General features: G+C 46.4%; 1 protein-coding gene across 1 annotated transcript in view; it reads left to right on the forward strand.

Annotated features, from left to right (window-relative positions):
• LOC308158015 (signal-induced proliferation-associated 1-like protein 1) overlaps positions 1–5,343 on the forward strand; it is a 53,245-nt gene extending 47,902 nt beyond the window's left edge. Inside the window, 7 exon segments of the mRNA XM_080531607.1 lie at positions 733–957; positions 1,354–1,513; positions 1,976–2,216; positions 2,847–3,002; positions 3,525–3,642; positions 4,079–4,157; positions 4,733–5,343. Coding sequence (XP_080387733.1) covers positions 733–957; positions 1,354–1,513; positions 1,976–2,216; positions 2,847–3,002; positions 3,525–3,642; positions 4,079–4,157; positions 4,733–4,876 — 1,123 coding nt within the window. The 3' untranslated portion in view covers positions 4,877–5,343.
• The last annotated feature ends 10,674 nt before the right edge of the window (positions 5,344–16,017 follow it).

Raw genomic sequence — 16,017 nt, forward strand, 5'->3', positions numbered from 1 at the left:
GTGTGTGTGTGTGTGTGTGTGTGTGTGTGTGTGTGTGGGATACAGAGACTTTAGTTTCTCAGAGGCTGAGAGAGAGAGACAGCACTTGAAGCACTTAGGAATGCTGAATGTGAGAGCTTGGCACCACTAACACTGTTAAAACCACACTTCCTTTGAGCAAGCAGAGGCTTCTTACCTCCTCTCCTCCGTAGCGGGGCCCTGGAATAGCCGCGGTTTGACTTCAGACGGTGTTTTTATTGTACACACATGCAGAATGTCTGAGGGGAGAAAGCTAGCTTAGCGGCGTTTCAAGTCAAAACCAGGGGGGTGGGGAGAGAGAAATTTTGTTTTGAAAGAATTTTTAATGGAAGAAGTCCAAGGACACTGTGTCCTTACGGGTTGTCTCGGTGAATTCTAATTCATGAATTCTGATTCCATCTATACAGATTATAGGAGATATTCAGTGTGATGTGGGTTCAACCAGATGTTTTTTCGAAAGGGGGCGAGCGTCTGTCTGTGTGTGTGTGTGTGTCTGCGCGCGCGTGTGTCTGTGTGTGTGTCTGCACGTGTGTGTGTGTGTGTCTGCACGCGCGTGTGTGTGTGTCTGTCTGCGCGTGTGTCTGTGTATGTGTCTGCGTGCGCATGTGTGTGTGCACGTGTGTGTGCGCGTGTGTGTGTGCGCGCGTGTATGTGTGTGTGCAGAGAGAAAGAGTATAAATAATCCACCCGGTCTCTGTGTTTTCACCTCCTCAGTACCCTGAGCTCGGGCCACTCGGGGGGCAGTCCCATGGAGCAGGGTTGCAGTCCCAGCTCGTCCCAGGAGGAGTCAGCCCTGGCCACCTCCCCCACGTCCCAGACCTCCCTCTCCCCAGGCCCCAAGAGCTTCTACCCCCGGCAGGGAGCCACCTCCAAGTACCTCATCGGCTGGAGGAAGCCTGGCTCCACCATCAACTCTGTGGACTTTGGCAACACACGCAAGTGAGAGCGAGAACCGTTGGAAATGGAAGGAGTGTTTGGAATATTTTCCTTGTTATTGTTTCGCTAGTTGTTTCGCTAGTTGAGACTTTTATGAAATGTTTTTATGAAAGAACAGGCCTTTCTTTCACACTGTGTCCCGGGGTGTGTATGCAGTGTTGTGGAAGGATGTTCTTTCCTCGGTCGAATACATCTCCTACTGTTCTAGGATTATTGATGTTAGAGAGAACTTGAAATATGGATAAACAAGCGATAAGCAGAGAGTGAGGCCCCCTTCTTCTCTCACATTAGTTTTTTCTGTTATTGTTTTTGTTCCGTGGATGAGGTGCGACACCTCCACCTTGTGGTGGAACGTAGTACTGCGGCTCACTTTCCTCGTGTCTCTCTCTCTCACCCCAGACGCCACCAGAGCGAGGGTCTTCTGGGGGGCCAGCCCCAGCTCAGGGCCAACCTGCGGGGGTCCCAGTCTCCCCAGCGCGTCACCAAGTCCAGCCTGGAGGAAGACCTGAAGAAGCTCATCACCCTGGATAGCCCCCCGCCTATGCCCCACGAACACAAGGTAAAAAGCACCTTGTGAAAATTAAAAATTAAAAGCCCCTGGGAGCACTGTGACACTGAGTACCTCAGAGTGTCAGATTACATTTGTTAGATTTCAATGTTAATTAGGATTTAGTTTTCTTGATATAATCTTTCCTCATTACTCTTTAATATTCTTCATTCCTTAATGGAATTTATATTCACGACCTTATTGTCGGAGATAACCTCACAAGTGGTAAAGATCTAAAAACGAAGGTGTCTCTCTCTCTCTCTCTCTGTCTCTCTCTCTACACCTCTCTCTCTCTCTCTTTCTCTCTCCACCTCTCCACCTCTCTCCCTCTCCCTCTCTCTCTCTCTGTCTGTCTTTCTCTCTCCACCTCGCTCTCTCCCTCTCTTCGCCTTCCTCTCTCCCTCCCCCCTCTCTCTTTCGCTCTCTCTCCCTCTCTTCCACTCCCCCCCCCCCCTCCCCCCTTCTCTTCTCCAGCCCTCGTTCCCTGTGCCCCCCGCCAGCCGGCGGTCCCTCCAGAGGACCCTGTCAGATGAGAGCATCTACAGCGGCCACCAGAGGGAGCCGTCCTACAGCGGCCACCACCAGAGGGAGCTCTCCTACGGCGGGGGCGGGCAGAGGGAGGAGCCTAGCGACCTGCTGTTCACCTGCTCCACCATCCCCCGCTCCCCCGTCACCCGCCACGCTACCGCCAGACGCTCCTCGCACAAGTCCCTGGGTGAGCTCCCCACACACACCCCCCCCACCACCAGAGACTACAGCGTCTCGTCTTATAGTGGAATAGACTGGTTGTTGTTGTTGTTTGAGAGGTGCTGTAATGTCTCAATATCCCCTGAGGGGATCAATAAAGTATCTGTCTATCTGTTTGTCTGTCTCTATCTCTCTATCTCTCTCTCTCTCTGTCTGTCTGTCTCTCTGTCTCTCTCTCTCTCTATCTATTTTTCTATCTGTTTGTCTGTCTCTATCTATCTATCTCTCTATCTCTCTCTGTCTGTCTCTCTGTCTCTCTCTCTCTATCTATTTATTTATTTTTCTATCTGTCTATCTGTCTAGCTATCTCTCTTTCTGTCAGTCTGTCTGTCTCTTTCTCTATCTATCTACTATATCTATCTGTCTATCTGTCTGTCTATCTGTCTGTCTGTCTGTCTGTCGGTCTCTCTGTCTCTCTGTCTATCTGTATCTATCTGTCTGTTTGTCTGTCTGTCTCTATCTATCTATCTATCTATCTATCTATATGTCTCTCTCTCTCTCTCTCTCTCTTTGGCAGCCTTCTTCAGGATTTCAGTCAGATGACAGGTGTCTCACCCTGCTGTCGTCTCCCCCCCCCCCCCTCCCCGCCCCCCTCCAGGCGACCTGTCTGCTCCAGACAGCTACCCCAGCCAGGACCAGGAGAGGAGGAGGCAGCAGCAGCTGCAGGACCCAGGCTTGATGCCCCTCCCTGGGGCTGGAGCCGCCGGGGCGCTGGACTGGTCCAACCTGGTGGACGCTGCCAAGGCCTTCGAAGGTTAGTAGAGGTGGGGGGGAGTGGGGGGGGGGAGGTATAGACAGGTATAGACAGATAGCCAGATAGCCAGAGAGAGAGAGAGAGAGAGATAGATAGATATAGATACTTTATTGATCCCCTGAGGGGAAATTAAGGTGTTACAACACCTCACAAACAGCAACATACAGTGGTAGCCTTAGTGGATAGTTAGTAGTGAGTTGGACTGGTGATCAGAAGGGTCATGTGGGTTCCAATCCCACCTGGGGACAACACCACTAGTGTGCCCTTCAGTAAGGCTCCTTGGCTCTAAGTTACTCCAGGGAGACTGTCCCTGTAATCTCTAATTGTAAGTCTGCTAAAATGTATTATTATTAAATGGTTCAAATGTAAAGGTGGCCCGAGGTTGATCTGCTGTGACTACCGTTTATTTGACCATTTACTACCAGCAGGGGGCAGTGGTGCTCTTGTCTTGTTCCTCTGGGGTTATATGAGTGCTTACTTTCGGTTATGCTGTGTTTTCCCCCTCCTGGCTGTCCTCCTCAGAGCAGAGACTGTGTCTGCTGGCGGTGGTGGAGGGGGGGGGCCCGGGACCTGACAGCACAGCCAGCAGCCCCCAGCAGGCCGAGCCCCAGGCGGCCTCTCAGCTCCACCCCTCCCCTGGGTAAGACTCGTACTCTAAGACCCTCTCTGTAGAGGCCAGGGGCGCAAACTTGTCACCTTTCGGCGGAATTCTGCGCCAAATAGGTCATATCCACGTTCATCTACCATCGCTAGTGCTAGCTCTATCCATCTACCACCGCTAGTGCTAGCTCTATCCATTTAGTACCATTAGTCCTAGCGCTCCCCCCCCCCCACCCCCCCCTGTCGACAAAAATGTTCCCCGCTAAGACAACTTGGGCCATCATCAGTTTGCACCCCTGATACACACAAAGTTGTGTATAAAAAGAGTTGGAAGAATTCAGTCCTTACAGCCCTTAGAACTGTGGCTGGCTCCCCTTAGACTGGCTGGCTCCCCTTCAGACTAGTCTAGGGCATCCTATTGTTCACTGTATGTGTTTGAGGCCATATTGAACACTCCCCCCCCCCCCCCTTCACAGAGAGACCCCCGCCCTTCTGGTGGGCAAGGTGAGCCAGCTGGAGTCCATGGTGAAGCTGCTACAGGACGACCTGAAGAAGGTATGAACACACACTAACACACACACTTACTGCAGCTTTCTACCATGTTCTTTTCAGCTTCAACAGTGTCTGGAAAAAAGGTCACACGAACCTGCTAGGATTTCTCTTTCGTCTAGTTACCCTTTAGCACTAACCTTTAGTGTGTGTGTGTGTGTGTGTGTGTGTGTGTGTGTGTGTTCGTTTGTGTGTGTGTTCGTTTGTGTGTGTGTTCGTTTGTGTGTGTGTTTTCTGTGTTGGTGTGTGTGTGTGTGTGTGTGTGTGTGTGTGTGTGTGTGTGTGTGTGTGTGCGATATGTGGGCGTGTGTGTGTGTGAGCGAATGTGTGTATGCCTGTGTAAGCAGAAAGAAAGAGTGAGTAACCACCTCTAACCCGTGTTTCAAGTTTATTGTTACGTCACATCACACAAGACTAAGAGAGTAAAATTCTTAGGCTTTGGTTCTTGACATTGCAGCACAAGACAATAAGGCTATAATAGGCATAATTCAAGATTTTTAAAAAGTGACAATAGTACAGGACACAAGTGACAAATAAGACATGAGTGTCCCTGTGCCCTCCCCCCCCCCCCCCCCCCCCAGGAGAAGGACGCCAAGGTGTCCCTGCAGGTCCAGATCCAGGGGCTGAGGGAGGACAACCTGAGACTGCAAGAGGAGTCGTACAGCGCCTCGGCCAAGCTCAAGAAGTTCACAGAGTGGGTCTTCAACACCATCGACATGAACTGACCACCGTGCCATAGACACACACATGCACAGGCACACATATGCACACACACACATACATATACACACACACACACACACACACACATACACACTCACCTGCAGACATACAGTACACACACACATATAGTACACACACACACACACACACGCACAGCTTTCCATCGGATCCTTAACACAATCCACTTGAATCCACTGAAACACACCAGGTGCTCAGAACCACCTCAGGACAATGATCTGGTTCTGCTGTCGACCCGGCGCCACAATGCACAACGGATCTAAGAGAAACGGTGTCAACACCGACATCAAAGTCACTTCTGGGTGGTCCGGAACGACCCCCATCACAAACTCACCTCGCCTTGGTTCCTACAACACCGTGGAGCTACCGTCAGAACTGACCGTGAGAGGCGTTGAAGGAGAGGTGGAGGAGGAGGAGGGAGAGGAGGAGAGAGGATAGGAGAAGAGAAATTAGGAGGAGGAGGGGGGAGAAAAAAAGAAAAAGAGAGATACAATACAATCAGCATGCAAAATCCCTTCCTTAGGATTTGCTGCCACTGTGGTGCTGTAGGTTTTTTTCCTGCATGTCTTGAGAGAAGTGTTACCCTTCACCTGGGCTGTGGAGAACCATCTCTCCGTGTGGCCCTCCAGCCCCCCAGGTCCTGGTCCTGCCCCCCCTGTGGTCCCGTACTGGGCCAGAGTGTGCTGTTCAGGAAGGCTGCGGGACACACACCCAGGACACACACCCAGGACACGTGTCTTTGTGTGTCATGCAGTTCCTTTCACACGTTGGGTTTTGAGGGGCAGTCGTCTGCATAGTAGATAACAGGGCCACCGCCTCTACTATGTACACGCGCTATCACCCCCAGCGACACTTATTAGATAGCGACACAGACACACACACACACACGCACACACACACACACACACACACACACTGTCTTTGAGTTTTAATACAGTAGTTTCACACAGCAAGACAGTCAACGTTTGCAGGTTGGAGAATAGAAATTATGTTGACGATTATTTTGTTATGAACAAATGGAAGAAAAAAGAAAAAAAAAAGCTATTGGGCGTGTTGTTGTTTTCTCCCTAGGAAGTCATGTGGCTGTTTGGATACAAATACAGAAAAGGTACACACGGGCGGTCTTGTAGCCTGTGTATTAGATGTGTTCTGACACGGGCGGTCTCGTAGCCTGTGTATTAGATGTGTTCTGGTCACAACAAGAGGTTGTGGTCCTCTGTGGCTCCGTCAGTAGAGCATGGTCGCTAACAACGCTTAGGTTGTGGGTTCGATTCCCGCCGGGACCATATATATACTGAAAAAAAAAGGAATTCACTCGCTGCAACGTTAAGTCGCTTTGGATAAAAGCGTCAGCTAAACGGCGTATATATGGTCATAGAACTGTCAGGTCAAATGTGTCTCTGTGGGGCCATAACTGGTGGGGCCATAACTGGTGAGCCTTCATAAAAGAATGTCGAGCACGGATCTAATGGATGATTCAGAGAGAGTTACAGTAAGTTAACCTCACATAAAAGACTACCGGTAGCTTACTGAGGAGAAGTACTTCACTTTGCCATGTAAAAAACAAAACAAGAAAAAAACACAAAAGAAATAATATGGGTGCCATATTGATGATAACAAGCTTGAGCATTTCAACTTAAGCTGTTAAAAAGATTTAACTTTTTGTAAATATGTCTGAGCAGAAATATGTCGTAATCGCTGCTACACTTTACTGTTTAACCACTTCCCCTGATGCTTCGTAGAGAGAGCAGTCTCGTTTATCAAATAATCAGAGGTGAGACCTATATTTAGGTCAATATCTGCAGTTATTCAAGATAAGAATTAATCGGTCTCTGTTTGACAAACAACTGCGTTGACTGTTTAGACAACTGGAAAAGGAGGGTTGAACTGGAAAAACAAGCTTCTCAAGATATTAACAAAAAATAACTTAAAATATCTTTTATTATCCTAATATGATCCTAGAGCCTGCTGCAACGGATCCACAGTGCCACCTATTGACGATGTCATGTAAAATGTTGGAAATGGAAAACATGGAAATACTGTATGTATGTAATAGAAGGCCACAACTGAAGCCCAGGCGTATTTGATCCTTCTCTACTCTCTGTAGATTTAAAGCGGTACTGTACGTGAAGACATATAACAATGTTATATTAACCCTTCAACTCCAGTAAGCCCCATCCTTGTGTAGATCCAAGCTACTGTCGATGATGATATACTGTAATGCAAATACATTCTATTGCAAATACATTCTCCTATGCCCTTACACTGTACAACCTGTATATATATCAAAGGATTTGATCGCTCATCAGACTCTGCACCTTCATTCTTGACATGTTTGACAGCATGTAATAATGTTTTCTTTGAGCTGTGACGTGTAAAAAAATGTTTATATCTATTAAAGATATTTTGTTCAATTTTACACTTTGTTGTCCTGTTGTACCGTGATCACTGTCAGCTGCACACCCAAACACGCAGGTATTTTGTCATGGACGTGGTCTGAGTGAAATCTTACCTGACTTACCTTACATACCAAGCCTAAACACTGCCCTACACAACACAACGATGCACATAGCCCTTCTCATTATAACACAGCAATCCATAGGCCTACAACACAGCAGAAGCCAAGTCTATCTTGTTAAGTCTGACGTCAAAAGTGACGTTTAGCCATTTCCGAGTCCAAACCAGAAATTCTCCGCACCAAAGTACCTGTGAACTACAGCGGTAGAATGACAGTTTAATCGTTTTTTTAGACTCGGATCTATTCATACAACAAGGGACACAGCACTTTCCCGTTTTCTCCATATTGTCAGGGTATTTGAGCCTCGGAAAAGCGCTATATAAATATAATTTATTATTATTATTATTTCGGCATTTCGAAGACAGCGCCTCAGCCAACGTTGGCCCCGGAAATACGTCACGACTTAACAAGCTGATAAAAGCGGGTCTTACCTTAACACAGAAGCGACCACAGAGGCCTGGGCTCAGCTGCCTTTGCTCTATGTCCAGGAGCCCATGATGTGGACAGGCGATGACCTGATTTAAGCCAAGATGTGACGAAAGGCATTGGATCGAATCTCTCCAATGGAGGTCCATTAAGGTCCACAAAAAGTAGTGATGAGAGGCTGGGTTCACGCCGTCTATTGCGAGTCTAGACTTCCAGTCACTCCACTGTTCGCTAGTCCAGCCAGCCAGAGGGACCCCAGCATCTTCGCACCCCCCATCTCCAGCAACAGGCGGGTGGTCATCAGCATCATCATCATCCTCTTCCTCATCTCCTCCGACCTCTTTTTGTTGTTGTCTTCCTAACGTTAGTTTCCACGTTAGCTGAGTCTTCTCTTGACTTGTCTTGTTGTGTCTCTTCAGCCCCCACAGTAACGTTAACGTTAGCTGTCAAGTTAGTGTCGTAAATTCCTAACCTGTTGGCTACTAAAATGAAGAACAGTTATTGAGCAGTTTAAGACCATTTATTCAAAATGCAAAAGTACACAGACATCAAAGATGGACGCTGGTCTGGCAAAGAGAGACAGAGAGAGCGAGAGGGGGAGGGGACAGAGAGAGAGGGAGCTGCTTGCTCAAGAGGTGAGGGAGAAGAGAGGCAGGGCCAGAGCCCACATCCTTACTTATAAACTTGGTCAAGATGCAGTCACAGCCAGTGGTCCTATCAGGTCAGGGGGAGGGGCCAGGAGGTAAATACCTTGCCCCACAGTCAGGAGCAAACATATAGGCCCATTATTAAATACAAATAAACTACAGATTCCCCCCTCGGAATACCCAGAGGGTGTTCCGAAACTAAATGACCACAAAACAAAAACAAAAACACAAAACCCCACCGACTGTAACTAAGAAACCAAAGAGAAAAAAAAAATAAATAAAAAATTCAAAAAATAAACAACATGTTCCAATAAACAACAGAAAAACTACATCAACACACAACACAAGAAACATAATAACACAGACCAACCCAGCACCAGTACCAGCAACCAAAGATATCATATAAACCAAATACAAACAATCAACAATAAAAAAGAATCCTAAAAATAACAATACAAATTAATCTAAACACAGTACATCATACATATTTCAACACAAAAACTTCCAACGACCGATGTTTTCTTTGTCCTTGAAGCGTCAGGGTCAGAGGTTGCTAGCACTTGAACCCAGTTGGAGAACAGCCTTTACCGCTGTCTCAGATTGATAACACTTTCATAGTCAGGAGCTTCCATTTTCGTTGCGCTAGGAACAGAACCTCTTTCCTATCTTTGCATAACCACCACATCACTTCTCAACTGACATCAATCACACAAATACACAAACAATACACAAATAATGACATTCAGTTATCATAACCCATAATTCTCCAACAGTAAGCATAGGACAAAGGGAATGCATTAATGCATAGATCTTCACCTCAGGTGAGGACTAGTCTTCTGAAAAGTTCATTAACGTGGACTGAGTGACTGATTTTCCAAAAACAGTCAATGAGGCCCTGCCTCCTAAGAAAGTCAAAAATCATGTCTGCTATAATAGGTGCGCCTATCTTAGCAAAGTAAGTTTCCCATGCCCCTAAGACCGTTTCCAGCCATGCTATCATCTGCTGTCCATTCCCGTCGTTCCCTTTGATCTGCTGCTTCACTACCCTATTCATAGTCTTTAATCTTTTCCTAACTGGTCGTCGTCCGTCAGTGTCATTGAGGTTCGGGCAGCCGCCTGGTCCCCTCCCACGCTGATCAAGGTCTGGGGAGTCGCCCTCAGCATCATCTGAAGCATGGTGCAGGCACTCGCCAGCATCCCCAGTAGCACAGGTGTCCAGGCTTTGGACACTCCCAGGCTGGACCTCCAGACTGTCAGCACTCTCTGCTTCGTTGGTTTCTGGTTCATTGGCATCTGGACAGCTTTCCACTGTCCCCTCGGTTTCAGGCACTGCCGGTAATGTCACTGGCTGTAACACTGGCATTGCCACTGGCTCTGGCAACACCACAGCATCTCGTCGTAGCTCCTCCTTCTCAGGTTCTCTGGGGACCTCGGCACCTGTTGGCACAACATCCTGCCTACTCTGTACATCCACCCCCCTGTCCACCACCCGTGGCCCTATTGGGGTAGGGATATGCCCAGACACCACTGGTGTACCCACTCTGATGTTGTTTCTCCAGCAGACCCCACATTGACCCAAAGCATGGTCAATCTGTTCCATCAAATATGGACTCCAAAACCCATATTCCTTGGTGATTTTGCGTCTTACCTCCCCCCTAGCCACATGTGCTAATCCATGAGCTTCCCGTATTAACATGCCTATTAAATCTGAGGGTGCTACAACCAACCCCTCATGATTCCTCCATAGACCTGTGTCATCCTGACTTGCCCCCCTTGCTAGCCAAACGTTCTTGTCTAACATAGTTGCTCTACTCTGTAACATCAATAAATCCTCAAGTGTGACCATGCCCTGTAATTGCTTTTCATGTGTGACCAGAAGACCTTTACCTGCCTTGTCTGCTCCTGTAATGGCTTTGGCTGCATCTTCTGCAGCCCTGTTACCTTGTGTGACATGTGATGAGTCAGACCTGTGTGTGGCACACTTCACTATAGCTAATTCCTTTGGCTTCATCATGGCTTGTAACAGCTTCATGATCTGTGCGTGATGCTGTATAGGCGTACCATCAGTTCTCTTAAAACCCCGCCCCCTCCATACAGCTCCATTAAAATGACAAACATTATGTACATAGGCAGAGTCGGTGTACACTGTCACTCTCCGTCCGGTTCCCAAGTTGCATGCTTCTGTGAGGGCAATCAATTCAGCCAACTGGGCTGAGCAAGGCTGAGGAACTGCCTCAGCCTGTTCTACAATAAACTTTGAATTCTGTGCTTTAACTAAGGAATACCCAGCGCACAACGTTTCTCCTACCCCGTAACAAGACCCATCAACCCAATATTCTATATCAGCTCCCTTTAAAGGCAAAGCTTGTAGGTCTGTTCTATGCTTAATCACTCTGGCTGTCGATGGAATCTGAACACCGGATGGCATCGTCACCTGACAGTCGTCAGGTGTGCATTTTACTGTACAGTTCAATTGGCATAGAGCATCTCTCCCTAGCAGCCCTGTTGGCGTGTGTTCTGACACAAGTGTTGACAGAGTTGCTCTCTGTCCCTTGTACTCTAAGTCTACAAGCTCAGTTGTAGGAATCAGCTGTTTAATTCCCTCAAATCCGATTGTCTTCACATATTCTCTAGACATAGGGAGGTGCGTGGCGCCTTCAGGCTTCTTTGTCACCACCAGCTGGCACCTCCCACTCGGATCTTCCGGGCACCCCTATAGGCCAGCTGCTGGGCCTCCGTAAGGGTTCATCACTCCTGGAGCAGGTGTAGTAGGGGGCCAATATCCTCCTCCTTGGCTCCCCCCTGCGCCCCCCTGGGGCCTGTTGCAGCAGGCACAGGCTAGATGTCCATTCTGGTCGCATTGGCATGGTTCTAGCATCTCCTTCCCTGCTGCTGTCCATCCCCCTGGTGGTGGTCCTTGGCCAGGCTGTGTGTACATCTGGTATGGAACCGCTTGCACCCCTGGTGGCCCTTGTGGGTATGGATACCCCCCTTGTGGCCCCTGTGGGTAGGACTGGTAAGTAGCAGGATACCCCCCTTGTGGCCCCTGTGAGTAGGACTGGTAAGTAGCAGTCTGCACTCCAGGTGGCTGTTGCTGTGGGGCTAAAGCCTGCACTCCCTCTATGTTCCTCTCGCTTTCAGTCAATTGCAAATGAGTCAATATTCTGAGGGATTCTTCGTCTCGTGCCTTCTGTATCTGAATGTTCTTTCGATATAACTCAACTTGATGAGCTACGTGGTCTATATAAACAGCTTTGTTCATGTGTCGTAGCCCCACCACTTCTGCTAGCTTATCCTTAACTGGGGTAGGAAGCCCTTCTTGTATTTTTTCCCTGATTATGGATTTTTCTAAGGGGTTATCTTCAGCGTCTTTCCCTGTCACACTTCTCCATTGAGAGTGCACACGGGCCACATAACCCCTGGGATTCTCATCCCCCCCCAGTGGCTTCACAATGATATTGTCTGGGTGAATGTGAGTAGGGTAGGTCTCTCTGATTGCTTTCCACAGCCTGCCTCTGTTTGCTGCGAAGAGCTCTGGATCATAAACTGATGTATTGATATATCTATGAAGTCCTGCCTTCATCAATATTTCCTGCATTGTATCCAATCCTGCAATAAAAGCTAAGAGTCTTTTCAGGTCTCCCATCGCGGCCTGCGTTCCTGTCAGTATCACATCGACCTCTCGCGTCCACGAATGTCCTCCCTCTTGAAGAACTGGGAGTTTCTCGATCACTTCAGACAAATCTGTATGATGCCACGGATGATATTCCATCTTGTTACCCCGAATCAGCACTGGACAGTTCTTTAATGTATTTGATGACATTCGGTGACAATCTCCCTCTTTCTCCGGGCGTCTTCTCCCACCTTTCCTTTCGGCTGTGGCTATCATCTTCCTGACCTGCGCGTTGTAGCCTCCATCTGCATTGTCGTCATCACTTGAGTCTTCACTGCCATCTTCGCTGTCATCTTCCTCGTCACTCCTGTCGTCCCCTTTTCCCCTTGGCTCCTTCTTCTTCTTCTGGGAATGATCCTCCAGTGCCTTAGCATATGGAGGGGGACTGGGGGCAGGACACAGGTCTGGGGATGAAATGTTCAGTTTCTGTTCCAGTGTTCTGGCCAATTCTTTTTTCTTTTCCGGTTCCATCTGAGCTATTTTCTGTCCCTCTACCTTAAATAGATCTAAAATAGCTAACTCTAACTTGCGTTTCTCTGATCTAATCTTTCCTCTTTGATGTGCTTTGTGCCCATTGATAAGTATTTCCAATGTTGCAATTAATTGTAAATTAATGCTGCCCTCTTTCGGCCACGGCTGTTCAATGTATGCCCAACGGCTATTCCATTTCGTTGACATTTTGCTAATTTCCCTAACAAGAGGATTCATTTTTTCCACTATAGCCATAGGGGATAACGTAGCCAACATTCCACGATGTTCACTAATATCTTTTAACAGCTTCGTGGAATTCGACCCCATTCTACTTGCTCAATATGCTGACAATATTCTATATTAGATAAGGTGTATGCTTCTTACAACCCACCTTCCTATTGTCTTGTTTGCTAAACAAATGCTAGTCCAATATAACTGTATTAACCGTCCACACAAAACCACTACAACCCAGAACAACAGATTTGCCTCTTGTGTATGTCAGTGCAGTATTAACTTAAATCTAATCACTTTGTAAGTACTTTATACTTAAATGTGTTTCCTAATTGTTTATGAATATGTGTCACTTGATTACTCATTCAATACTAATTACAGTTCTGGTCAACACAATTATTAAATCACAAAAGCTGGTCACACCTAAGTATTCACCGATCCACAAAAACCCTTTTACTGCTCAACTATCAAATATGTACTATTCTGCTATTCCTTAATCAAACACTGTGGAAATGACCTAACTAAAATAAAATATGTAAATTACAAATATTAATTACAACCTGTAAATAAATCAACTGTTAAATGAAAGGAATGAATGATTAGTTATTAATTATTCATTGACACTTCATTGATGCAAACCTGTAAAGTCAATTAGCTATTATCAACATATCATTAGATTGTCACAAAACAATTGATCAAAGTTTTGTGAAAACAGAGAAATAAAATGATCTGAATAATTAATTCAATCAATTTGTAATTAATTAAATTAATTAAGGTAATGTAATACATTACAATCATTTATAACCATCTATTTATTAATGTATCGGACTGTTTCATCGACCTCAGCTGTATCTCCCTGAGGATTTAGTGTTTTAAAATGTCTTGTCGTATTTAGTCCAGCAGGCGGCGCCAAGTAACCGACTTGCGTATCGATTGCGCATGCGCCAGCGCCTCCGTGTAAAAATGGAGGCTATGAATGTTTTAACCGTAACTCTAAACTATTTAAAATACCCCGAGATCAATTCACTATATCTCTATCTTAAATACTATAGTCTATGTAATGCAACAATCACACGCAACCCCCCTACGTGTCCGAAGCCTAAAGGCCAGAGGCAGAAAGCAGGCGGCTCAATTTAACAACCCTTTTGTCCTTGAGAAACCACCGCGTGTTTGTAGCCTGCTTTAAAACAATCTCTTTAACACAACTTGTTTTCATAAACGATTACTTTTCACGACACAGCAATATCAAGATTATCTTTCAATCCAGTTTAACTATTATTTATCTCATATGTTTTTCACTGTTCCTCTAGAAGGTCTCTGTGTGTGTCCTGCGCGTCTGCGCGCGTGCCCGAGCGTGCGTGTTATCGCTCCGCTTACACAGGACAACACAAATGGCGTCTACGCTCTGCTGACAGTACACTGCAAATGGCCGCTTACACAATGGCGTCCTTCCAAACAGACAAAAGAGCCTCACATGTTCTCCACTGCTACAATATAAAACAGACTACCCAGTCCACCCACACTCCAACACAAATAGACACTATTAGAGTACGTCTTCCTCTAATACCAAATTTTACACACATACACGATATTCCATAACACCATGCAAATCAAATGACTCATTTACAAATACCTTACAAATTAAATCGTATATTTTCAAATACGGGCTTCTTAACCCGGCTCTCACCCCCAGTTTAAAGACTATGAAAGATGTGTTTCCTTTTCTCCAACAAGTTACTTTCCTTTAAACCTTAAAGTTGAAGGTTGTTTTTAGTCTCAAAGAAAACGCTTGAAAACCCAGCTGTTGCACACGCGCCCCTAGCGGTTTAAACAGAAAATAGCGCTATTTTAATTCTTACCGTTTTCAGAGTTGTGGCTTCAGCTTAAGTTTTCAAACGTAGATTTCCTTTTATGGACTCCGTGCTAGGCTCGCCATCTGTCGTAAATTCCTAACCTGTTGGCTACTAAAATGAAGAACAGTTATTGAGCAGTTTAAGACCATTTATTCAAAATGCAAAAGTACACAGACATCAAAGATGGACGCTGGTCTGGCAAAGAGAGACAGAGAGAGCGAGAGGGGGAGGGGACAGAGAGAGAGAGAGAGAGAGGGAGCTGCTTGCTCAAGAGGTGAGGGAGAAGAGAGGCAGGGCCAGAGCCCACATCCTTACTTATAAACTTGGTCAAGATGCAGTCACAGCCAGTGGTCCTATCAGGTCAGGGGGAGGGGCCAGGAGGTAAATACCTTGCCCCACAGTCAGGAGCAAACATATAGGCCCATTATTAAATACAAATAAACTACATTAGCATTAGCACTAACATTAGCTGCGTCTCCTCTCGGCTCTGTTGTAGCAGCATCAGTCCCCACGTCCGATGTGCTACCACCACCAACTACAGATGGATTTTCCTCTTCATCATTTTGTTTAGACTTCTTTGGATAGAAATCGCCCAAGGTGAGTTGCTTTCTTCTTTTCGACATCTTTTCTTCTTCTTTTCACTGTCATCAACAATGGCGCGCAGGTGACAGTTTTTTAACGCACGTAGTAAACAAGCTCGTGAGTGGGTAGTGGATGCCTGCAGACAGTGCCCCCACGCTCCGAGCGGCTCTAGGCTAGCGCGGTAAAAAAAAAAAATTCATGAATCATAAAAAATAAAAAACAAAAAAGGAATATAATTTTTTCCCCACCTTTGAGAAAAACCATGACCAAAATAGCATTTATTTGGCTATCATATCAATATTTTAGAGCTTCCCCGAAATGTCACAAACCACGTTTCCAGGGGAGCTCATGTCACCACTAGGGGAGCTATAGCTCCCCGAGCTCCCCCTTATTTCGCACTATTTTTGCTATATAATTTTTGCTATATAATTTATAGCAACATTTAGTTGACAAATCTGTCGGTAACCAATGCCATTACTATGCTCCTCAACAATCTTGTTGCAAAGGTCTTGCAGTGTTTCCTCCAGGAATTTTTACCATGGTGGCGGGTAGTGCTGACCGCGCACGCACGCGCGCTCAAAACAACGACGTCATTTCAGCCAAAACTCGAAAATAAAATGTTTTCCTGTAAATTAAAAACAAGGGTAGTCCGTCCGTCCGTCCCTCTCTGGAATGGAATGGAATGGACTTTATTTGTCATTGCTACAGTACAGGTACCAGACAA

Source organism: Nansenia antarctica, assembly GCF_963989245.1.
Source record: "Nansenia antarctica genome assembly, chromosome: 1".
Lineage (NCBI taxonomy): Eukaryota > Metazoa > Chordata > Actinopteri > Argentiniformes > Microstomatidae > Nansenia > Nansenia antarctica.